The sequence below is a fragment of the Vigna unguiculata genome, chromosome 8, assembly GCF_037176805.1.
Source record: "Vigna unguiculata cultivar grain cowpea cultivar isolate G323 ecotype 2 chromosome 8, ASM3717680v1, whole genome shotgun sequence".
Taxonomy (NCBI): Eukaryota; Viridiplantae; Streptophyta; class Magnoliopsida; order Fabales; family Fabaceae; genus Vigna; species Vigna unguiculata.
Window position 1 is genome coordinate 41404153 of NC_140799.1, and position 25676 is coordinate 41429828.

Here is a 25676-nt window from a genome sequence, read left to right on the forward strand (position 1 = left end):
TATAATTCATTATTACTATTTTAAAGATATAAATTATTACAAACAAAATTGACAAACCTATATAAGAATTTGACAACCAGAATTGAGATAGATTCAAAATATTCTCTCTCTTACATAAATGTTTTTCATTTATATGTATACAATATTTATTTTCAACACATGTTTGACCTTGACATATATATATATATATATATATATATATATAAAGTATGTGTTCAAAATTATATTTATATAATTATTAAATAAACTTGAAGTTTAATATGTGGTTCCTCCTGCAATCTTTTGCGTGTTGGAAAAAAAAAAGTCAGACTTCTTTTGTAGCTTACGTGCTTTACCAGAAAAAGGAAGTTAGCAATAAACCGTGCTTTCAACTAATAAAATTTGTGTGTATTTTAAGGTTTAAATTAACTAATATTGTTTTGGATTTGTAAATTTAGATTTTAATCATGGGATATTGGTTTCACGAGGATTATACTTTTATAAATAATGATATTTTAATTATTAAATTTTGACAAATTTCTCTTATTACTTGAGATGTCATCTTTTATGTGATTTTGAAATATAAAAAAATAAAAAAATGGATAATTAAGTAATAACTTAGAAGATGTCATCTCAAATAAATTTGTCAAAATTTAATTGTCAAAAAAATCATTTTACTAATTTTATATTTAAAGACAGTTTTACTCTCAAATTTGATGTAAACTATGACGGAATCATTAAATTATGAATAAATTTCTTAATATATATTAGCAATCTTGTAGAACTAAATTTAATTATTTTATTTGGAAAGTATTTAGTGGGGAACATGGGACACAGGCAATGGTTTTTGGCATAAATAAAAAAGGTATTTCCACTTTCTACAGAGATCAACGTTAAATTTTGGTGACAAAACTAAACTGTTGCAGAAGAAGAACAAGTGATGAAGAAACCAAGAATTGCAGATAGAGGAGTTAGGTGATCTTCCGAACTGGTTTTCTGTGTTCATCATATTCATATTTCATTTTCACTGTTCTTCTGAGAAGCTACCAAAGATCAACCTCGAAGAGTTGCAAGAATTCGTTTCAAGATATCGAAATGGGTGAAGAAGAAATACCAGAGGATTCACTTTCACCTTTGATTCAACATCCTTTAAGAAGAACTGGTTTGTGCATGCATCTCAACTTATCTGCTACACTAGTTTTATATATTTATCAGTCTCATATTCCTCATCATTTCAACTTTGTATCTGATTTCAACGTTTTCGAAACCTTTTCCTTTTTCCTCTTCGCCCCATTAATGTTCTAAGTTCTAACAATCCATATAACAGTTCCAACAATTGCTTTTGTATATACAAAACAATAGTTTTCTTCTGTCAGTTGAAATCAGATAGTATTAGCAAGTGTGGTTAGATACAAAAACTGTATAGCATGTATTTATTTGACTGATTGGTGTGAGAATGGTAGTTGCTAGTTTTTTCTGTCAGTTTTTTTTAAAAAAAAAACAGTTTTTCATTGTGGTGTTCATAACGAAATTAAGTAAAAATACAATAATTTAATATATTATAACAATACACTAAGAAGAACGGCGGTAAAGAAAAATGGGTACTCCGTTAGTTTGAGATGAAAATATCAATAAGAATCCAAATGTGATTCCAAGTTCCACATTGAATAAAAATGAGAAAGTTGAGTATTATATAAAGATCAAGACTATAAACAAAATTTGTTATTTATTAGACCTGTCGTGTTATCACCGGTTTTGTATATTTTAATTTATTCGTTGTTCTTGTACATAGACAAGGGTAATGAACGTAATTAACTATTGCAGTTTAATAACACTGCTTAAACATAAGTTCTGTTGTGTTTTAAGGATCTTATTCCAATTCAGCATGATTACATGATAGAAAAAAACAAAGATAAAGATGAATAATTGTTATTTTATTATTGAGACTCATTCATTAAAGTAAGATATTTTTTCATTGAATGTACGTAATGGATGGCATTGATTACTGAGTTGATTTGGAAGGGTTTTGTTTTGTGTGTTAAATTAATGAACATTTGAATGATTGAAGAGAAAGAAAAAATTGTTTATGTGCATGAAGGTAATCTGCAGAAGGCAGTGGCACACATAATAACTGGTGTGATAGGGGCAGGGGTGCTGTCTCTGGCATGGTCAGTGGCACAATTAGGTTGGATTGGTGGTCCTTTCATCATTTTAGTGTTTGCAGGAACAACCTTTGTTTCTTCAAACCTTCTTTCTGACTGCTACACATTTTCTCATCCTCAACATGGCAACATTCGCTGTTCCTCCCTCATCGATGCTGTCCATTTCTACCAAGGTTACTGCACATGCCTCGTTTCTTTTATATTCATAATCTAATTAAGAAGATGTCATCTAATATCGTAAAAGAAAGTTGTCAAAATATCATTGTTTTTATGATATGAAAAATGAATTTTTGACAACTTTCTCTTATAATCTAAGATGACATCTTTTAAATTGACATCTTCTATAACTTTTCATATTTTCATTTTTCCATTTTTCTATATCCATAACTTAGTTCAGAAGATGTCACCTCAGATTATAAAAAGAAATTGTCAAAATCTAATCGTCAAAATATCATTATCTGATTCTTTATAATGTATAAAGTTTGACATGTTGCAGCTGTTTATTAAACTTTTACTTTTATTCACAACATTTTAAAAATAAAAGTGGAATATTTTTATGATTATTAATTTAAACCGAGTATATATGTTTAAGAAATATTGTGATAAATCAGGAGAGACGAAGAAAACAGTTTGTGGAGTGCTGTTGTATGCAAGCTTATATGGCACCACCACTGCATATATCATTACTTCTGCTACCAGTATCAGGTATTTTTTGTTCATGCTTTATTAAATTTTCTGTTCTTTATCTAATGCGTATTTGGTTTGAAATTTGAATATTTTTAGTTTTGTCTTGACCATTGCCGTTTTTATTTACTAAAACATAGAAGATTTCAAAATTTGCTTTGAAAATCTTGGATATATTATGTCACAAACTTGGATATATGAAATCTTGTGAAATAGAATGGAGATAAATATCTAGTTTGAATGAAAATTAGTCCACAGAAATGTACACATAGAAAATCACCACATAATTTTTCAATGTTTTATAAGTTTTCATGAAGGAAGTCTAAATTACCATTTCAGACTATTTTTGTTTTTGTAAGAATAATGTGACTTTTCCTATGAATTTTCATTTTAAATGATGTTTGTAAAATTAGAAAATTAAAAATGCTCTATGATATAAAAATGATTTTGTAAAACTTTATATGATATAAAACATACAAAAAAAAAGAAGCATGTACATGTTTGGTTGCCTATTTTTAATTTTGTTCTTTGTATTTTTTTTTAAATGAAGATTATTTATATAGATAAGGAAAGGAGGGAAATATAACCATCATTTTTTTTTTTGTTAGATATTCTTTATAAAAATAGAAAAGTGGAGAAATAATGGACAAGATGTATCCATTAATGAAATAAACTATGTTAAAAATAAGAGGGTGCTAAGTTTACCCAATTGTTTTTCATTACATTAACTTTTAAGTGAAATGATTTATATTTAGATATTTTTAATCTATAAAACGTAAGCACTAAAATTTATTACAAAAAATAAATATTATCCAGCACAAAACTATCTATTATTTTTTTTATTATTTCAAAGTAAATGAATTTATAATATGTTCTTCAAAATGAACACAACGACATGTATATTTAATTATAATTGCATCAATTTATGTTTCAGCGTAATTTAGATAACTCAACAATAAAAGTATATTTGGTAAAATCCTCTTAAACTAATTTTTCTTTTTTTGGGTTTTCTTTTCTGTAGCAATCAACTTTTATAGTCGTGTTGTTTGAAAATATTAGGGGTCTTTCTTCCTACACCTCTAAGCATTTTTTCTGTACCTCTAAAATTTCTTTAAAGTCCCAAAATACCCTTTGACTATTTAAGAAAACTCACAGACATCACATCTCCAAAAATACATTTGGAAGTCAATTTTCAGAAGTCAAAATATATGACTTCCGAAAAGTCAAAATATATCATCGGAAGTCGACTTCCGAAAAATAAAAATCATTACCGGAAGTCGACTTCCAAAAAACAAAAAACATTACCGGAAGTCGACTTCCGTAGGTAAAAAAATTAAGTGATTTTAAATATTTTTAATTCTTTCTCAAATATATATTTTCTGACTTATTTTATTTTATTTTTTAAAAACATATTAAAAATTATAAAACATATAAATTTAAAAAAAAATTACTTCAAAAATTAAAAAAAATAAATAATAAAAAATTTAAATAAAAAATTTTAAAAAAAATTAAAAAAAATTTCAAACAAAATAATAAAACTTTAAATTTTAAAAAAATAAATATATATATATATATATATATATAAACGGAAGTCAAAATCCGTATATATACCGAAAGTGGACTTCCGTGTACATATATTTGAATATATATATTTTCTTTTTAAATTTTTAATTTAAAGTTTTATTATTTTAAATTAAATTTAAATATTAAATAAAATAAAATGAAGTAGAATATATAATAAAAATATTAAATAAAAAATTGAATATATATATATATATATATATATATATATATATATATATATATTGTTTTTAAGTTAATGTTATTATTCTAATTTAAAATATTTTACAATTTTATTTTTATTTTTATTTATTTTATTGATATTATTATAATTTCTGTTATTTAAATTTTTTAATTTTGTTTAAAATTTAAATATTTTATTTTAATCAAATTTTTAAAATCATTTCAATTATATATCTTTTTATATTTTTAATTTTATTTTTATTTTTATATAATTTATTAAAAATTTAATAAAAATAAAAAAAATAAAAAAATCATATTTAAAATAACATATATAAATAATATATAAATAATGAAATTTAAAATTTAAAAAAAACGAATATATATATATATATATATATATATATATATATATATTTGTATATATATTTTCTTTTTTATTTTTTTTTAATTTAAAGTTTTATTATTTTAAAATGAATTTAAATATTAAATAAAATTAAATGAAGCAGAATAAATTTATTATTTTTTAGTTTTTTTATTTAAAGTTTAATATTATTTTAATTTTACTTATTTTTATATTTATATTTATTTTTTAGTATATTAAATAAAAATAAAATTATATATATAGATATTAATATTTTTAGAAAAAGTATATATTAAGAAATTTGAAAACATAAAAAATAAATAAAATAATAAACTAAAAAAATCATTAAAAAGTTAAAAAATATAAGTTTTAAAAAGAATTAAAAATATTTAAAATAAAATTTGATTTTTTACTTACGGAAGTAGAATTTTTTTTGACTTCCGGAAGTCGACTTCCGGGAATACTTTTTGACTTCCGGAAGTCGAATTCCGGTGATGATTTTTGATTTTTGGAAGTCAACTTCCGGTGATATATTTTGACTTTCAGAAGTCGACTTCCGGTGATATATTTTAACTTCCGAAAATCGACTTCCGGTGATATATTTTGACTTCCGAAAGTCAAAAATTTTGACTTCCGGAAATCGACATAATTTTGGAGGTGTGGTGCCTACGGGTCAAAGAGTTTTTTGGAAATTTAAAAAAAGTTTGAAGGTGTAGAAGAAATTTTGGAAGTGCAGGAAGAAAAACCCAAATATTAGGCACTAGTTTTTCTTTTTCATTTCTAAGTTAGCCTTAACGGGCCGGGTTAACTATCAACCCGGAACTACGATAATTGCTCGGGCTGACCCAAATAATTAAGTTTGTAACTAAACTGGACCTTTAGAATATTTGAAATAATATTTATTCGTGCAGCTATTTGAGTGTGTAAGAGATGCAAAAAATAACTTTCGGACAATGCAATCCAAAACACATCTTAAATTATATAATCCAAATTTCTCAGACGAAAAAATAATTTATGAATCATGAAATATAGAATTTTTTTTTTCTCATGAAAAAAAAAATCTATCGGACTGTACAACCCAAAAAAAAAAAAAATCAAATTAGACCATTTAAAAGTTATTTTTTCATAAACTAGAAGGACAAAGTATGGACTTTTATATTTATGAGGGTGCAAAACTGTATGGAGATGCAAAACATAACTCTCCTTGTTTGAAAATAAAGAGATAATGTTAACCATTATCTTATTGTGTGTTTGGATAGGAGATTTTAAAAAGATAATTGTTTTCTAGAGAATTTAATATATTTTAATATATGTTAAAAGAAATTAAAATTCTATAATTTTATTAAAGTGATTGATCGTTTAAAATTAGTGAATTTTAAATTTCAGTTTGAAAATTTTCAATGATCTTTGTAATTTTTTTTATCTAGTTGGATAAAAGTAGGTTTAACTTGATTAAGTTAAACCTAATCTAATTTGTATTTATCCACCTAACTTAAATCAAGCTAGACCCATTAAAACTTGACTTGATAGAGGTCAGGTCCAACTTGATTGAATGAATTCTATAATTTTAATCGATTCAGTTTGACCTCAATCCAAATAGACTTCAATTAACCTATCTTGATCTAGTCTTGATTGGACTAGACCCAACTTAATATTCATTGAACACTTTAATCGACTTGAATATGAACCAACTTAACTTGATTAGAATCTAGACTCATTGGACTCAACCTAAATCCAAGGTTGACCTATCTTTTCCTGCACTCTTACATCTATCTTCTTTATTTGTCCAACGACATTATTGTTGGGTAAACTTAGATGAAAGTAGTTGAAAAAGTGCGAAAGATGACAATGTTTCTTAATAATAATTATAAAGTTCATTTAATTGTGTTTAGATAATAGTTGGATAACTGCATTTAAGTTTATAAATAAAATTTTGGTAGTAATTGAATAGTTCTACTAATTGTGGTTTGGTAATAATTGTATTTAATATATGTGGTTGAAAGATCAAGTTAAAAGACCTATAAATTGATGTTGGGTTTATATATAGTTTTTTCTTCATATATGAGTTATGGTTATAATGATAGGCATCTTATAGTCATGGTTATAGTCATTGAGAGATTATGGTTCCATATGGTTATATAACATTAGTCTTACACATACAAGACCTTAGACACCACTTTTACACCAAAACCTTAAGACAATGTTGTTATGGGTCTTTATTCTTATATAGTGTTAACTTTATCTTTTCTATCCGATGTGGAACTTTGACTTTTTTGACTCACACCTATTCCAGACCATTGACCGTGTAATTCTCTTTACAAAATACTAACAAATCTTAATATATAAAGTATTTTATCTGGAGAGACTTATTTGTCCACAACTATCATAAGAGTAAGAACTTTTCTGTGCAAATCTACAGGAAAACACAACTCGTGGATTCTTTGTTTCGTTGCTACTAAAGGGTTGTGTCTACCAACTTTAGTATCGGTTCCTTGGAATCCTAGGTAGTGTAATTGATACTCTTGTTTCTTAGTCTCAATTCTGCATTCTATAAAATAAATCATCATGGAATTGGGAACTTCACAAAGTCCCATAAGAAGAGCACAATCTTCTTCCTTACGATATGTACGACCCAAATTATATTCGTATCAATTAAAGTTGCAAAAGACAAAAGACAAAAACTGAACGAATAAAGATGACGCTTTTACCCCAATGATCCTGCATAATTTTCAATGGAATCTCAGATTTTCCGAGTTCCTTGAGATTGAAATGAAGGAAGCTAAACCAGTGGGTCATAGGGTTGAATCCTGCTACTATTACGTTCGCTTTACGTCTCACTTTCTAGTCCTACATTCTTCAATGAAACCCAATATTTTCTATACACTCATCGAAGTGCAAGAGGCTACGTATAGGTATCATAAAGAAGGGTTGAAAATAGCATAAAATAAAACCGTATGGTCTTCATGTTTGGCGGGCTTTCATTTTCAACGACAAAACCACGTTCATTACAAATATTCAGTCATTTGGTTTATTGTAAACTGCCATTTGAACCATGTTGGAATATCTATTAAAACACTCAAATTAATTTTCAGTCAACATCAACCCTACAAAGCCAATTTGTAAAGTGAGGTCTGCACCTCACTTATATATTATGAATTGGTCTTATCTCTGATCGATGTGGGACTTCCAACACGTACGGGAGCTGCATAATGAAAAAGAGAAATTATCAATCTCTCTTTTCCATGAGAGGTATTTGGTAGTTCCAAATTTTCATGAATTGAAAATTTTGAATATGTTATGTAAAGATTGATTGAAATAGTAGACACACTATAGTGATGTAATGTAGAGTGGTGTTTTGACTAAGGTGAGTGATACTCTTGACATGATGTGATGATGTTAAATATTTTGGATCTTCCAACGTTGGGCTCACTCATTCACTCACGTAACTCTGGTCCTCTGATAGGTACTCATTACTGAACCATTTGCACTGTGTTGGGTAGTACACAGAGAATATACTCCACCAGAACACGACATCTCCACTATTAGAAACTCGTGATAACTACTGAATAGTCTTTTTTATTAAAAGCTGTCCTGCATAACCTATAACCACACTCATACGCTGCACAGTTTCTTAGCTTCAAATTTCAAAGAATCTCCTTCATCATCGCTTCCTGTTCTGACCTGCATCTTTTATATTCAAAATTTTCCTGATTTTATGCTGTGTCTTGTAGCTAGTAATGTTTGTTTTACACACCTTTAGTTATCCAAGAACATGGCTTCTAAAAGTTTATACTATTTGAATATTGGTTTGGCTCATGCACCAATAACAACATAAAGACACAAACACATATTTATCAGCCTATTCTAGATTTGTTTATTTCCTGAAACCTCTTCCATGCATCTGGTTGGTCTGTTAACTTTAGGAGAGTTGTCATAGACATCAGAGTCCTTCATCAATTTTGATATTACTTGTAAAATGATATCTCCTTTCACAATTTCAAAGCATGTTACATGGAGACCAAAATCATTTTGCTATCAGACATAGTTGTAGTTTGTTTTTGATTGTAGTTAGTTGTAGTTTGTTTGATTGTTCAGTTAGAGTCATGAACAACAACTGAGTTGGATTATTGGATAAAAATGGCTGTTCAAAACTCTCTCCAAATAACTAGAAGTGGTACTGGTGATTATGATGATGATGGGCATGCCAAGAGGACTGGTAAAAATCTCTGGGGCCATAACACAACCATAAGCATTTCATATTCTTATATATGAATTTGGCTTCTGAATTTTAGTCCTTCCATCAATTCTACCAGGAACTACACGGAGTGCTGTGGCTCATATCATCACAGCAACTATTGGTGCTGGTGTTCTGTCTCTGGCATGGAGTACTTCCCAGTTGGGATGGATTGCAGGACCATTTTTCTTGTTTTTTTGCGCAATTGTGACATGTGTTTCTTCATTCCTCCTTTCCGATTGTTACAGAACTCTGGATCCTCTATCTGGGAAAAGAAACTACACTTACATGGATGCTGTTAGAAATTATCTTGGTAGCCACTCTAGTCTAAAACTTGGAACATGGTTCCACTGAACTGCCACCATAATTATGCAAACTAATCATGTTTACTGTTAGTTTAGGCAATAAAAGGACATGGTTGGCTGGTTTCCTTCAATATTTGAGCTTGTATGGGGTTACTGTTGCTTATGTAATTACCACAGCAACCTGTTTGAGGTATTATTCCAGTTAAACCCCATCTAGAATGAGAAGATCATTATTTATATGCAAGTATGAATTTGTGCTGTAGCTCATTGCTTCTATCATCTCTTTATTTCATGTCATATTGAAGACACTAATCTACCTTGATGATAATTTTATTCATGTTCTAAGGATGCTTGGTTTTTTCTATAAACACAGAGCAATACTGAAATCAAATTGTTATCACAAGGAAGGGCATGAGGCTCCTTGTAGATATGGGGATACAGAATACATGATGCTGTTTGGACTAGTTCAGATCATAATGTCATTCATACCAGATCTTCATAACATGGCATGGGTTTCAATTGTTGCTGCCATAATGTCCTTTGCATATTCATCTATTGGACTTGGACTTGGCATCACAACAGTAATAGGTAACTTTCATTTTCACAATTAAGGTTTTGTTTACTTGTCCATCCAAACCTTTTGGTTATTGAAGCAACAAAATGAAGGGAAAAACATGTATTTTGTACTAAAATCCATATCTAGCTGCTAAATACATATTAAATGGGAAAATATATGGAATGTTAGATTTAGGCATATCAAAGAGTTGAAAGAGAACAATGGATGATGAAATTTATGGCTGCATTGGCAGAAAATGGAAGAATTATGGGTAGTTTAACAGGAGTACCTGCTGCAAATATTTCTGACAAGTTATGGTTAGTCTTCCAAGCAATTGGTGATATTGCCTTTGCATATCCATACTCAGTCATCCTCCTTGAGATACAGGTACTCTTTCATATGAATTCAATTTAAATGATTTGACTGTGTAAAATACAAAGAGATTTTGTTGAAATTTATAATAACCAAAATGTTACAGTTGAAACAAAAATATTGAATTTGTTTATTTTGACTGAAGGACACTCTAGAGTCTCCTCCACCAGAAAACAAGACCATGAAAAAGGCCTCCATGATTGCTATCCTCATTACAACATTCTTCTATCTCTGTTGTGGATGCTTTGGATATGCAGCTTTTGGAAATCAAACACCAGGGAATCTCTTGACAGGGTTTGGGTTTTATGAGCCCTATTGGCTCATTGACTTTGCTAATGCTTGCATTGTTCTTCACTTGGTGGGAGGATATCAGGTACTATACATAAGACTGGAGCTTCTTATGCATACTCAATTGAACTACTACTTCATAAAATTAATCGTAGTTCTGATTCTTGTATGTGATCTTTTTTTTTTATCAGATTTTCTGTCAGCCGATATATGGTGCTGTTGACAGATGGTGTTCAAAAAGATACCCTAACAGTGGCTTTGTGAATAATTTCTACCAATTGAAACTTCCTTGGTTGCGAAGTTTTCGGCTAAACTTGTTCAGGATATGTTTCAGAACAGCCTATGTGATTTCCACTACTGGACTCGCGATCCTATTTCCTTATTTTAATCAAGTTCTGGGAGTGTTAGGAGCCTTAGGCTTTTGGCCATTGGCTATATATTTCCCTGTAGAGATGTATTTTGTGCAGAGGAAAATTGAAGCTTGGTCTAGAAAATGGATCGTCTTAAGAACCTTCAGCTTTATTTGCTTTCTTGTGTCACTACTAGGTCTCGTTGGATCACTTGAAGGAATCATAAGCGAGAAACTAAGCTAATGAAGGGTGCTTCATTTGTTTGCGTTCATTGTCTTCTTGGCATCTATTTCATGTATTTCAGTTTCACGTTAATTCCATTGTTTGTAAAGTTTGTCTTAGGCATGGAACAGTCTTGTTTGGTTCCCTTTAAAAAAGTGTAATAAGGATTATTGGTTCCAGCCCAAAATTTGTAAAGGTCACATTAAATTGTTTTGAATTTACGTAATATAAAGTCATTTATACCATATGGACTGGACATGTTTTTTTTTATTATTAAAAAAAGTTGAAATGCAGTGGAAATCATTAATGGGGAATAAAGAATTGATTGAGATTGTAAATTGCAAGTGCACAGTTAAGGAATGAAAGACCCCATCTTTATCATTCACATGTCACTTTATCGTTAGAATTTATATTAGACTGGCCACACGGGTGTAAGAAATTAACCATCAGGAATCCTGCTATATTTTTAGTGAAAGCAACTAATACAGCAATCGATAAAGAATCACTCCAAGCTTTTCCGAAATACAAGGTAAAAAACAACCCTCGGCAATAGAAAATTTTAAAACAATGTATTTTCATGAATTATAAGATGTTATAAAATCAATTAGCCATCTTTTTACCAATTGCTTTGCAGCAAAACTGAAGCCGGAGTAATACTAAAGTGAGCATGACAATGATCTAACCAGGAAGCCAAGAGTTACAAAATCACATAATGAAAATAACTTGTTCAAGCCACAACACAAGAAATATCAAGGTAGTAGTGATAGTAAATTGACAGCTTGGGTGAAAATATTTCCGTCATGGTCGGTTTAAGGAATAACTAAAGCATAACTAAAAACATCAGTACATGGGCAAGTTCATTGCTGCTGTGACCCTGAAGTTGATGTTCCAGATTCAGATGGGGCATGAGCAGCCTGTACAGACCCTGTCTGTGAAGAACCTGGTTGCGTAGAATGCTGATAAGTATGATTTGCAGCAGGCGGCTGGGATGGAGGAACAGCAGTATTGTATGGAGGTGGTGGATACTGTTGATAAGGGCCAGGTGGAGGCATATAACCATATGGAGAGTAATACTGATGGTGATATTGGCCAGGTGGAGGAGGCATCATTGGTCGGGCATAGTGTTGCATTTGCTGCTTCTCCAAACTGGACTTGTCCTCCCCGGACCCAGAAGGCCCACCAGGAGGACCATCTTGAGATGAAATGAGAGCACCCATTCTTTGAGGATCCATTGATGGGTAGTAGCTTCTTTCCTGCTGCATAGGTGGTGGATTGTTATAGAAAAATGTTCCTTGTGTTTGGTCCTGGTTCTGCTGCTGTGATATAACTGCCCGAGGCAACAATCCACTATGAGCAACAGATGCCTGCTGCCTAGCTTGATCAGAGCCATCTGACTCAGGTTTTGATGTCTGAGGCCTGCCCCACATCAGTTTTAACCTTAGGCCCTTGATAACCAGTTTGTTTGAGAGTTCTTCTGCTGCCTTTTCTGCACCTTCTCGGGTAGTATATGATACAAAAGCACAAGCCCGTTGCAGAACCATTTTTATAGATTCAATCTCTCCGTGGGCATAGAAGTGATCCCTCAAATCCTGTTCAGTGACCCTAGCATCAAGTCCACCAACATAGAGAGTTTTAATGCTCTCGTCCTCAGGAGCCTCCAGTGTGGCCATCTCCCCTGCCTTGCCAAGTAGCTTCAAGGCCACGGGATCGTTAACCCTGAATAATTTAAGGCATGAACAGAAAATTAACGGAGGCAAAATTATAAACATCACATACTAAAGCAGCTAGAAATATCATCAGTATCAGTAGTCACTAGAAAATTATGCAGATAAAACAAAGAATACATAGGCAATAGGTTAATATGAGATAAGAAAAAAAAATGATCGTATATTCATGATGCACTAAAAATATAGAAGCAAAAGAATATCCTCGGAATAAGATGTTTGATGGCTATTGACGTCTGCTACATCACTTTTTGCTACGATTGAAAATTAAAGGTGTCATACTACAAAGGAATCATCCTTAGTCCATATTAAAAAAATATAATTATTTCTACAAATTAAGAATAATCAAAGTACAAAAAAATGTCCTTAAAAGTAAGAAAAATTACAGGCTAAGGAGCATGCATGCCAGACAAGATAAGTCGTTTCACTTCACATATAGAAGGAAAGAAAGAAAGACAAAAATGCAATTACATGGTAGTTAGTAACTTAGTAATCCATATTATTTCCGCACTTTGGATCCTCAGATAGTGATTTTAACATGTATACCAGACCCACTAGGTGGAGTAAGGTTTACTTATAGTTGTTTAAACACAGCTTCCTACAAGCAGAACTATCACATGACTTTGCGGGAGAAAAACCCTGCAAGCTTTTTATCTTAGCCATGCAACAGGTCATCGCATAGGACAACCACAAAACAATTGAGTGAGTGCCTAATAAACTAACAGTTATATCCATCAAGGAGATGACAAAATGCTCTAGTTGCTGCCCAGTTCCAATGACAATACATAGAGAAAACTAATTTGGAACAAAAAGGGCCACTGCAAGAGAGAACAAGTATTAAAAAGTCATAAGCAAATAAGTATGTCACTTTTAACCATACATACCCATAGTAACGATCTTTAATATTTTGTTGAGACAATTCCCCAGTTTCTGGCATCTCGTGTCTATAAGGGCATTCGGCTCCTCTGGTACATTCACCCCTTATGTAGAAACTGCAAATATGTGCTCTGTTTCTTTTGTAATAAGGGGTTGTTCTTTGAAGCTTCAGGATAGTATCATTAGGGCGTGCTTTGCCATAAGAAGATTCATAATCTATACCAGCTCTAGCCTGCACCATGCTTTCACTCTTAGTAAAAAGATATGATCAACTAATAAATGAGAACTGAGTTAAAATAGTATAAATCCTAAAAGAAATGGAAAAAGAAAATTTGAGATTTTAATAGCTGTTAAATTACAATAAGAAAATCATAGTTCTATGGTTGAGGAATTCTGCACGCAATCAAAAAAGTAACTCCAAAATATTACAGAAAATATGTTAACCACAAAAATAATAATTCATTCACAACTAGATACAGATCGACTCTAAACCCACTAACTACTCTTCTGACCATTAATTACATTCAACTATCAGAAACTATAAATGCATAACTTGACATAAGGAAAACATACCCTACGGTCATGCTCTTCAGCAAAATACTCCCTATTAACATCACTTTTCGGAATCGCATCATTGGAATCAATATTGAGAGCTGTGTCTCGGACTTGAACAGGTAGTCCATATTCAAGGTCCAGAAGGCACACTTGACAGACATTTTTCAATTTACTACATGTCTGACATATCTCAGTTTTCTTATATCTCGCATCTCTGCCGGGTCTCCATCTAAACACAGTGAATGGCCGTGTACAAATCTTGCACTCCTTGTCATACTCTGCCCTTGTCTGCACACAAAATTAAACATGACCAAAAGCAATTAAAAAAAATAGCATATAACAATGGTTTTAAATCTAAACATTAACTACTATGTGATCAACAATCCTAGTGTTTCCTTTTTCAAAGATGAAAGAATTGAAATAATTTCTAACTCGTTTATTTCCGGTAGTCTTGAATTCTATGGAAACTAAAAGTAAAATAAATACAAAGATATAAAAATAATTGTTTACTTTGAAACGCCCTAGAAGAACTATGCTAAAATGCTTAGGGATTCCGAATTCACACAGTTGAAAACAAAACCATGGGCCTGCCTCAATGACAAAAAAAGGTTTTAAACTCAGCAGCTGCATCTATAAATTTATCATCATCACGATGCAAAAACTGTAAAGCGCAAAGTATAACAAATTAACTCTTCGATTCTTGTTGGCTGGTCACATGGCCAGGTTCAACACATCAAAATCTAATTCGGTTCAGTTGTTCCTACAACCCTTAAAATTCCTCACCAAACAAGCACAGAACAAACGAGTAGTCGATCAGACAGGAGGAAGTGCTACTGTTCTCATAACCGGTACGAGTGAAAGAAGATGACACAGTTAAAGAAAGAGAAAAAAAAAAATGCCCTAAGAGAATAAAGGAAGTCAGGGAATGAGTTGGTGTCATAGTCAGAATCACTTGTTACAAGCTCCCTTCCAATATCCCATTCAATCTCGCAAAAACAGAGCAGAATCCCTCAAATTAAAAAAAAAAAAAAACATGGTGAAATATTTGAAACAGACCATTCGAACATAGGGGCTGTCGCCGAGACAGGATTCGCATATGATGGGGAAATCAGAACGCTCCCAACCGTCCGCTTCGTGGTCTCTGAGTAACCTGTGTGCCATGGTTAGGGTTTCGTGACTGCACCAAAATCGAAGCTGAAGAAAAAAGGGAAGGAAGCCAAAAACATTCAGAACATTTTAGAAAACAAAAAAGACATCAATAGAATGCGAAATATGAATAAATTGGTTATTATAAACTTCGATTTCAATGCGAAATTTGGGAGAAATCGTGTACCTATTAGCGGTGAGGCAAGGAAAGGAAACGGAAAGGACTTGGCAGCGAACGCCGCGGAACGGAGGTTGGTGGCTGCTCGATTTGCACTAAGCACAGACGCCGAAATATTAGGTCTACTTTTGTAAATGTTATTGCTGTTTGGAAAATTACCGGTAATTCTTAATATTGTTTTGTATTTCTAATACTTACAGTTATACTTACACTTAAATAAAAAAATTTAAAGATGTGAAACTTAAAAATGAATTGATAGAATTTAAATCTTATTTCTTGTTTGAAATAAATTCAATTATCTTATAATCAATTTAAAATATATATATATATATATATATATATATATATATATATCATATTTTTAATAAATTGTATAACTGTAAGTATATATATTAAACTTGTGTTTTTTGTTGGTTACTACATGTGTTTTATAGTGATTAAAAATTAATTTTTAAAATTTAAGAGAAGAAATTTAAATAAGAAATTGAATATATTATAGGTATTGTATCTTATTTTACTTTCTAAAATATTGATACCTATATAGAAATGTTTTTTTAACATACATTCACTTGAGGAGTCCATTAGCAAAAATGCATCTTAAGACTAGTACTGTTATGGCTTGCAATGTAGAAAAAAAAACTATCACTTATATAAATTAAACAAAATATAAATATGACATCATCAAATCAAACCAATTAATATTAAAGAATACTCTGATAAGAGTGTTTAAAATTTTCATGATTACTTAAATGAATTGTTTTCTTTCCAGACATTTGTGGATGCAACCTTTGAGAAAATTACTTAATATTGCTAAAGTCTAAACCTTTTCATCATTATGATAACACATCAAGAAAACCTTAACTTATTCAATTATTTCAAGAATGACAAGATATATAATAAGGTAACAAATCTTTGCGTATCATTTAAAAAATTTGTTTCCTCTGTGTCTGAATTGATCATTCCTAATCAAGTTCAATGTTCAATATTAAACATTTGAAAATATGAAATAGTATAATATTACACTAACATAATTTTGTTTTTCAGTATATCACCATATCTAATTATTTTAACCAATTTTTTCCGTAGTACAATATTTAGATGTTCTACTAAAATAGTGTACGGAAATTTCCTTTTACCAACAGTAGCATATATGTGAACAAGTTAACATCACAATTTTTATATATTTTTATAATTATTCTGATTTAAAAAAAAATCATTTTTATCCATTTTATACCAGTTTTTTTGAACTAACAAAATGGATAATAACACATAGAAATTTTCATGACAATAAATTTATGATAATTTTTTCCATTATCATTTTAGGATTTGTTTTCATTACTTATTACAATGTATTTTTAATAATGTGAATCTCTACTATTTGCAATAACATCTAATTTTAACAATTGTTCATCATTCTTGGAGTATAATTTGTTCCTTATGTCATTTATGAGGGTGTATGTGTGGTAGGAAATTTCTTTATCTATCAAAATCTCCTTTTAAACAATATAAGTTTTTCAATATGCATTTAAAAAATAATTAATGAAATAATCTCACTTCTAATTAATTTATAAACAAAATAAAAAATGGGAAAAAACTAATTTTAAACTGAAAACTATCAACATTACTCGATTTATAATATTTTATAAAATAGTAAAATTATAATTGACGTGGGACAGATAAGATCAGTATGGATGAAATAGTCTACATAAAAATTCTTATCAGTTAACTATTTATATATACAATAATATTAACTATATTATCGTATTTTTATTTTTTTAATAAAACTAAGTCTTAAATTTAAGAAATTCCATTAGATATTTTAAGATCCCGTGTTCATTTTAGAAAACTTGTAATTTAATGAAAGGATGGGACCATTGCACAAATGCTCATAAAGATGACCAGCTTCTTAATTATTCACCAAAGAGGTGAAGAAAAAAATAAAAAAAATGGTGATTCTTTGATATTATTAATTTTTTTCTATATTTGCTCTACAACCTTATAAAGCTATTTAGTATAGTTCCACTAATGAAACACTTAACAAGTATATTATTTTTCGTTTATTCTATTACACTTATGAAACATTATTTTAGTATTTTTTTTATATGAAAAAATATTTTAATTGAAACAATTAAATTATTTGGGAAATTTTAACCCCAAATCCTGCAACCATCTAGATTATTCGGCACAGCTCTGTAACAGGTTTTGTTGTCTATGGTGAAACAACAAGGCAAAAACCTCAAACCACAAACACAACTCGTGTACGGCTCTCATAGTATGGGACCATCTTCAATAAAACAACCCCAATAACCATAAGAGAAAAAAAAAAAACAACCTTTTTTATTTGGTTGACAAGTATCATCTATCTTGATCTGGCCTTGCCTTTGTTGAGTGCAGTTTTTTTGTCTCAATGCTTCATTCCCAAATGAAATTTTGACCCTTTTGCACAGTCCATTCTGTCGAACAACACAGCAAGAGAAAAATCAAATTTTTTTCCCTCTCGCTGCTTTCTATTCTATATAAGGTCATATCCCAGGAATTGACCAGATGGAGAATGAGGCACATAGCATGTCATCTGATATAGGAATAGGTGTGAATGAGAAGATGGTTGAGGCACTTGAGTCAAGTGACAACATCCCACTGTTGCTCACCAATTCTGGCTCTCTCAAAAGGACAGGTTTGTGTTGTTTTGTGTTCTGTTGTATTGTGTCGTGGGTCATCTCAAATGTTTAGTGCAAAAGTGAATAGTGATGTTATTACTAACTAACATGTTGGTGTTTGTTTGTGACTGTGATGAACTGGATTTGGTTGAATTTGACTTTGTGAACAAAAGGGACGGTGTGGACAGCAGTGGCACACATAGTGACTGGGGTGATAGGATCCGGAGTGCTGTCTCTGCCGTGGAGCACTGCACAGCTTGGTTGGCTTGCAGGACCACTCTCAGTCATTCTCATTGCTTCCATCACTCTGTTCTCTTCTTTTCTTCTATGCAACACTTATCGCCATCCCCATCCTGAACATGGCCCAAATAGGAGTGCTTCCTACCTTGATGTTGTCCATCTGCATTTAGGTACGAACAATTCAATTCATTCCCTATCTACTTTCTTGAATTGTATAGCATGTGGTGCCACCAAGTGTCTGATCTGAGTGATGATGAGATTGGTTCATTTAAGTATGTGGTGAGGGGGTTGAATCCTCTGACAATATAGTTGACTGGGGAGAACTCACTTTTTGAGTGTTTCCAGATCTACCAAGAAAATTAATGAACAAGGATATTCCTTACAATGATGCATTACCTTTGTGTATGAAAAAAAAGGGAAAAAATCTGGTTGAGAGACATGAACTTATCTTTGGATGGTGATGAGCTTGAATGTTTTGTCTTCTTTGCATGAACTATGTGTTGTATGGATTTGATTAGAGACAAATTCAATGTTAATTTCACAGTGATGAGATTATAGGGATTTAGGTAGGGAATAAATATTCTGAAATTGTTATTGATTTGATGTGATATGAGTTTATTTACCTCTTGGTGGAGATGAGCTTCGTTCATCTAAGTTTGTGGTTAGGAGTTTGGATCCTTACTTTTGTGTGCTGAAAAATCTAATTGAGAACTCACTTTTGAGTGTTTCCAAATCTCCCAAAAGAACTTAGCCTCCATGAACAACCAAGGATATTCCTTACAATAATGCATCACAACAAAAAATTGCATCTTGTTACCACATTGTCATTGGAAAGAATGCTATCTATATGACAGAATCGTCTTTGGACATTTGCAGGAATAAGTAATGGGCGGCTCAGTGGTCTTCTTGTGAATATAAGTTTGTATGGTTTTGCAATCGCCTTCGTCATTACAACAGCTATCAGCTTAAGGTGTGTTGATGACTTATCATACTGATTCCTGTCTTGTCATGAAATTTTCTTTTCTTTGCTCTTCTTTCCCTCTGTTTATCTATGGATGCTACCTGTTCCAAAACAAGATTTTCTCACTGGTGTCTGTCCTAAGAATAATACTATATGATTGCCACTGTTAATTTGGACTGCTATTTGTATTTGTGGCTGCAGAACAATACAACATTCATTTTGTTACCACAACGAAGGGAGTGAAGCATCATGTGAATTTGCAGATGCATATTACATGCTGCTTTTTGGCGTTATCCAAATTATTCTCTCACAGATACCCAACTTCCATAACATTGAATGGTTGTCGGTTGTTGCTGCAATTATGTCCTTTACTTATTCTTTCATAGGAATGGGGCTTTCCATTGCACAAATCATAGGTATGATGGGAGCCTTAGCTCAGGCCCACCATAAGTATTAGTTTTGATCAGATAAATGTGTATAATTTTCTGACAAAACTTTGCTCAGACAAAGGACATGCTGAGGGTAGCATTGGAGGAATCAGTACCTCCAGTGGAACTGAAAAGTTATGGCTGGTTTCTCAAGCACTTGGTGACATATCATTCTCATTTCCGTTCTCAACAATTATTATGGAAATACAGGTAAATACCTTGCAAATCCACACACAAAACTGTAACTTTACCTGTAATGGCTGATATAATTTTCTGTAATTATTGAAGGATACTTTGAAATCACCTCCACCTGAAAACCAAACCATGAAGAAGGCCTCAGTAATTGCGGTCACTGTCACAACATTTATGTACCTCAGTTGTGGAGGTGCTGGATATGCTGCCTTTGGTGATAATACACCAGGAAACCTTTTAACAGGGTTTGAATCCTCTAAGTCGTCTTACTGGCTTGTGAACTTTGCTAACGTTTGTATAGTGGTTCACCTAGTTGGTTCATATCAGGTACATTGAATATAGAGATACCGTGTCAATTTTTTTGGGTGCTCCCTGTTAATATTTCTTCAATTCCTGTATTATGCATCACCTGTCTTGGGTAGCTTGTTGTAAAATCATCATAAAGTGTAAAATCATCTAATTGTCACCTACTTTCTTTTGGTGCAGGTGTATAGCCAGCCACTTTTTGCCACTGTTGAGAGTTGGTTCCGTTTTAATTTCCCGGATAGTGAATTTATGAATCACACATATATCTTGAAACTCCCGTTGCTACCAGCCTTTGAACTTAATTTTCTCAGCCTGACTTTCAGAACTGCTTATGTTGCATCCACAGTTGTGATTGCAATGGTCTTTCCCTACTTCAACCAGATTTTGGGGGTTCTGGGTAGCATGATTTTTTGGCCATTGACCATATATTTTCCTGTGGAAATATATTTGAATCAATCCTCTACTGTACCATGGACGACTAAGTGGGTCCTGCTTCGAACTTTCAGCATTGTTGGCTTTGTTTTTGGATTGTTCACTCTCACTGGATGTATTAAAGGAATAGTAGCTCAAAAAATTGGCTGAGAAGCTTTCAGACCTATCCAGGTATTGGGGCTAAGAAAGTAGTTTCTTTTGTACTTTGAAGGCCCCAAAATGATTCATTCACACAGTTAGTGTCTTGGAACCATGAAATGAAGATTGGACAACTTGTACTTTTTTTTCTCTCGGTAAATTAGACTTGAAACATGTATTTGAGATCTGAACTGTCCTGTCTTTATTCATCAACAATGCATTGACTGTAAAATGCAAAGAGTAGAGAGGACTGCACTGAATCTGGTTGGACAATAAACATGCAGATTCTCTGATATTTTCAAAATTGGTCACCTTTTGGTATAAAAAAATAATAATGTTAGGAACGTTGATGAATGCAAACGTTGCAGTTCAGGAATTCCAAGTTTGTACCTAGCTTTATGGTGTGATTCTGTTGCCAAAGCTTAATGTTGTGATATGAGAAGTGTTTCTTTGCATGATCCTCCGAGAAACTAGTCAATTTCATCTAAGATGTTGAGATAACTCTTAAGATGTAAATTGTTGGCATGAAAGCAGAGTGTTGAGCTGGTCAGGTTTTAAGATAGAGAACAACACATGCTCACTTCAATGTTCAAACATGACAACACGTATAAGGCAGCCTTGTCCTGCATAAGGTATCGTCTACTGAAAACTCCTACTTCGAATTTATACCACTGTGGCTAAAATTTATCATTTAAGTGCAAAACATTGAAGGCAAAATGAACTAGACGATTTCATGATGCATTCGCTTTTCAAGACCCAATAGCTATTACAAGTTTTGTTAACGAAATAAGTTTCACTTTTTTGTTTGATCACACAAAAAAAAAACGGTGAAATGACATAATGCTACTCGTATGCACTTGAACTAATATGATGTCTCAAACTCAACATTAACAACCAAGCAAAGATAACATGGAATAAAGCCAGCATAAAGTGAATCTAAAGAAACAGTTTGTTCCATAATGTCTTCTAATCCGTAGGCTTGACTTTCCTACCTGCTTAACATTGTTTGTACAAAATAAAGAAAAAAAAACAATAGAGAATATAACGAAGGATTGGTTGACTTCAACAAGACAAACATCATGGGCCCAATCAATCATTCTTCTCCTCGTATGATGACCAGCATAAACACAGCCAAGAATGATTTGCCGCACGGCATGCAAATTGCCAATGTTTATGGTTTCGACTCAAAGAACTACTTCCCTCAATTATACACCAACCTCACCATCAACCGAAGCAGTGATTTACTGAATAGCAAGACGCCTCTGTGAGCTTTGCTCAGAGGAGATGCTTCCCCGTTGTTGACCTGAACAGTCCCCTTCCTCTACTCTCTCACCGGAGTGCAAACAGAACGCAGATGATGACTGCAAAACATTTGCATAGTTGTGTTTCTCAAATCTCTCATGCACCTGAGAACCTCTTGCGTCTTGTTGCACACTGGCAGAGTTCCATGTCTTAGCAGAATCAGATGAATTAACTGAAACTGGACCTGCAGCACCCATATTCTTTTCCTTGTTCGTATGTTTGGAAGCTTCGACCTCAGTTTTCTTTGCAAAACGCCCTCCGTTACCTCTTGCTCTTCTCATAGCATGCTGATGACGAGATTCATGAAGATATGGCTGCGAAGAAACTCTGGTTAGCATACTCAAAAGAATAATTTGAATACAGAACTATGGAGTAAGAAAAATGCATAAGCCAGTGCTCATTTGTACCTTTCTGACTTTTATTAGTTTCTTTTCAAGCTCTGCTTTAGCACGAGCCTGTCTTCGTCTCAGAATTCCTTGGTACTGTTTGGCATTCACATAAACAGGCTCTTGAGCCATCTCAAGCGGCAAAGCCATTCTAGCATGAGGCATTCCTATAAAAGGAGCATATCCCTAATAGGAAAAAATATAATAAGGTTATTTATCATTGCAATGATATCCTCCAAATATAACCATAGTTTGAAACAGAAAATAGACCAAATAGCTCTTTTATCATATATCAAGAAAAAATCAATCCCTCGGGGGCTATGCACAGATTACATTCTCACCAGAATGATTTATGAGACATGCAAAACAATGAGTTTAGAAAGTTTGTATGATGTGAAAACACTCTTGGTAATACCATAATAAGGATTTGTAGCACATACCTAGATTTTGAAGCATACTAGGATCCATCACAAAAACATGCAATGGAACTATAATATTTCCAACTATAGAATTTTCATCATAGACAAGTACGAACAGCAAAAATTAATGCTATTAAACATAGTCCTAAAGCTATGATCTTTGTGCTAAAAAATAATATCATGAGGGCAAGGCTTACAAATGAATGGCTAATAAGTTCTAGTTGTGGAGCATGTGGTGGAACGCAGTCATCACGCCTAGAAGGTGCAGATGATGAAGAATGCAGCATGGCTTGTTGGTCTTGTCCATAACTTCCTGCCAAGAAAAGAATAGTGTTCCATTAAGCTTGTAACGCTTAGAAATAAAGAAAAAAATCACACCAACATAATTTCACGCATTGTGTGTATATATAAGCACATGCTTTCTTTCCTGATTTCAATGTCTGCATATTTTTTTTTCTTTACAATACAATGTAATGCACCTGGTTGATTAGGAGCAGTGGGTTGTGATTCTTTGGTGACATCATCGTCTTCCTCATTCACCCCATTGTTGGACAAAGATTGATCTTCACTGGATTCTGAATCGCCATTAGGACGTTCAAGTGATGATGAATTTGATGCGTTCACTACTGACATTGCTTGTGGAGGACGTTCAAGTGATGATGAATTTGATGCGTTCACTCCTGACATTGCTTGTGGAGGAACAGGTTTGTAATGAGGATGAATACCACGCCACCAGGGTTCAGAATAAACATTGCTAGGCGTAAAGGATTGTGGATTAGACCTAGGCGGATTGGTAGTTTCAGATTTTGATTGCATGATCCCTGCAAAAGTATATTGCACATGAAAATTATATTCCTCATAAAATCAAAGGCAAGATAAATAAGAATGGATAAATAAGGTATTTGTGAAACAAATTTACATGATCAAATGAAAACTATAGTCATAGTTGTATCAGAAGCATTGAAGTGCTGGCAAAAATTGACAAGTATGATATCAAAGCACAATTCACAGCTTTATTAATAATTGAAAGACTTAATGAAGTCAAATTATGTACCAAATACAATTGAGCTCACAACAAAACATGGTAACAAGTGAAATAAGACAAACACCTGTGATAGTAACTCTGGGTAGGTTTGTTTATAGGGTTTTTTCACCGAGCTGTTTTTATATTTTTTACAAATAGATCATTAATCACAGAAATGAAGCAAAGGTGTGAAGTAAGAGCATTAACTTGATACAACAAGAAAATGCAAGCCCTCTTTTTAGGGTAACGACAAATGCTCATGATTGATTCATATAACTCAAAAAGTTTTGAAAACAGTGTATTTCCGACAATGTTAATACTAAAAACTAGTGCAACCTCTTAAAATGTAGACTGATACAGAAAAGCTACACATAAAAACATTTTATAGCTTCATATATGAATAAAATTATAACACGTGGTGTGCAAGTAAAAGTAAATCGAGAAACCCCCACTCAAAGCTATTAAAAATCGTCACGAAAAGACAATACTTGTTAAGGCAAAGAGATGCTTAAAACAAAGCTTTCATTTTTCTCTTACTTGATCTTCAGCACGAGCTAAAAGCTAAAATCTTTGAACTCCCAGCCAGTGCCCAGCAACCAAATGCCCCTACAAAACAAAAACTTGACATTCAGCAACATTGTTTCTGCCTTGTTTAGTCAAAAAACAAACAGTAACAGTGGATATTCCAACATGCAACCTTAAATATCAGTCTAACATGCAGATAAACACCAGTTAGTGAGGTAGATTTCATAGAATATCACAAAAATCTGAAGGTTTGGCTGATCTTAGTGCATGCAACAAAATCCCAATTCTACCTTATTAACAACCAAAAACAATCTGTCTCCCACATCACATGCCATAGAATAAACTGTGTAAGTGATACCTTGACAGAATTCACACATGCAGACACAGAATCCTTACATTCAGATCACACAAAGACTTACCTAATCCAGCAAACAAAAGAATCACCCCCCAAAACCCTAATCCTCAAAAGCCCTTCAAAGAGAAGGAATCAGAATTAGACCAAATTCCCCTGTTGATCAAGGAAATTTGGGAGGTGGGAGGCAAATGAAAGAACTGTGCTGTGCTGTCTCCAGAATGTGGAGTGGTGTATGTTGATATCTCACTTGAGTTGTTGTTATTATAAGAGGATAGAGAAATTGGTGAGAGACAATAACACGAGTTAAGTGAAAATAAAAACAATGTTAACAACACTAACAAGTTTAGTCCAGTGTTGGGGTTTAAATTTCAAGTGACATACGATGATGACGTCAGCACCACGCGGGAGGAGGGGACACGTGGGTTGGGGTGGGAGGGAAAAGGAGAAAACTGGTAGGGAGTGAGAGAGGTGGGTGAGGATATCAAAGCCTCCGAGGAAGGAAAAAGAAACAAAATTTCTAGGGCACGTGACACGCACTTGAGTAGCAGAATCCGGTGAACGCGTGGCCTGGGAGTG

At 32.5% G+C, this 25676-nt stretch overlaps 4 protein-coding genes across 5 annotated transcripts; 2 read left to right on the forward strand and 2 right to left on the reverse strand.

Moving 5' to 3' along the window:
* The first annotated feature begins 849 nt into the window (after positions 1-849).
* Positions 850-11501, forward strand: LOC114194526 (putative amino acid permease 7). 2 transcript variants are annotated; one of them, XM_028084809.2, is made up of 7 exons: positions 850-1141; positions 2078-2314; positions 2753-2846; positions 9842-10056; positions 10278-10411; positions 10542-10769; positions 10876-11501. In XM_028084809.2, the coding sequence occupies exons 1-7, from the start codon at positions 1075-1077 to the stop codon at positions 11275-11277; spliced, it is 1377 nt and encodes a 458-aa protein (XP_027940610.1). In that variant the 5' UTR covers positions 850-1074; the 3' UTR covers positions 11278-11501. The 2 variants fall into 2 exon arrangements, with proteins under 2 accessions (XP_027940610.1, XP_027940609.1); XM_028084808.2 differs by lacking the exons at positions 850-1141; positions 2078-2314; positions 2753-2846 and adding exons at positions 8519-9145; positions 9243-9476; positions 9565-9658.
* A 434-nt stretch (positions 11502-11935) lies between these two features.
* Positions 11936-15908, reverse strand: LOC114194485 (zinc finger CCCH domain-containing protein 40-like). The gene is made up of 5 exons (XM_028084739.2): positions 15745-15908; positions 15468-15605; positions 14430-14699; positions 13865-14088; positions 11936-12972 (listed from the first exon to the last, which is right to left on the reverse strand). Exons 2-5 carry the CDS (start codon positions 15570-15572, stop codon positions 12114-12116), a joined length of 1458 nt encoding a protein of 485 aa, XP_027940540.1. The 5' UTR covers positions 15573-15605; positions 15745-15908; the 3' UTR covers positions 11936-12113.
* A 2077-nt stretch (positions 15909-17985) lies between these two features.
* On the forward strand, positions 17986-21488 carry LOC114193947 (putative amino acid permease 7). The gene is made up of 7 exons (XM_028083953.2): positions 17986-18409; positions 18566-18802; positions 19509-19602; positions 19795-20009; positions 20098-20231; positions 20310-20540; positions 20700-21488. Exons 1-7 carry the CDS (start codon positions 18280-18282, stop codon positions 21099-21101), a joined length of 1443 nt encoding a protein of 480 aa, XP_027939754.1. The 5' UTR covers positions 17986-18279; the 3' UTR covers positions 21102-21488.
* Positions 21489-22020: 532 nt separating this feature from the next.
* On the reverse strand, positions 22021-25436 carry LOC114193948 (nuclear transcription factor Y subunit A-9-like). The gene is made up of 6 exons (XM_028083954.2): positions 25165-25436; positions 24758-24826; positions 23676-24017; positions 23394-23509; positions 22799-22963; positions 22021-22705 (listed from the first exon to the last, which is right to left on the reverse strand). Exons 3-6 carry the CDS (start codon positions 24010-24012, stop codon positions 22331-22333), a joined length of 993 nt encoding a protein of 330 aa, XP_027939755.1. The 5' UTR covers positions 24013-24017; positions 24758-24826; positions 25165-25436; the 3' UTR covers positions 22021-22330.
* Between the last annotated feature and the right edge of the window lie 240 nt (positions 25437-25676).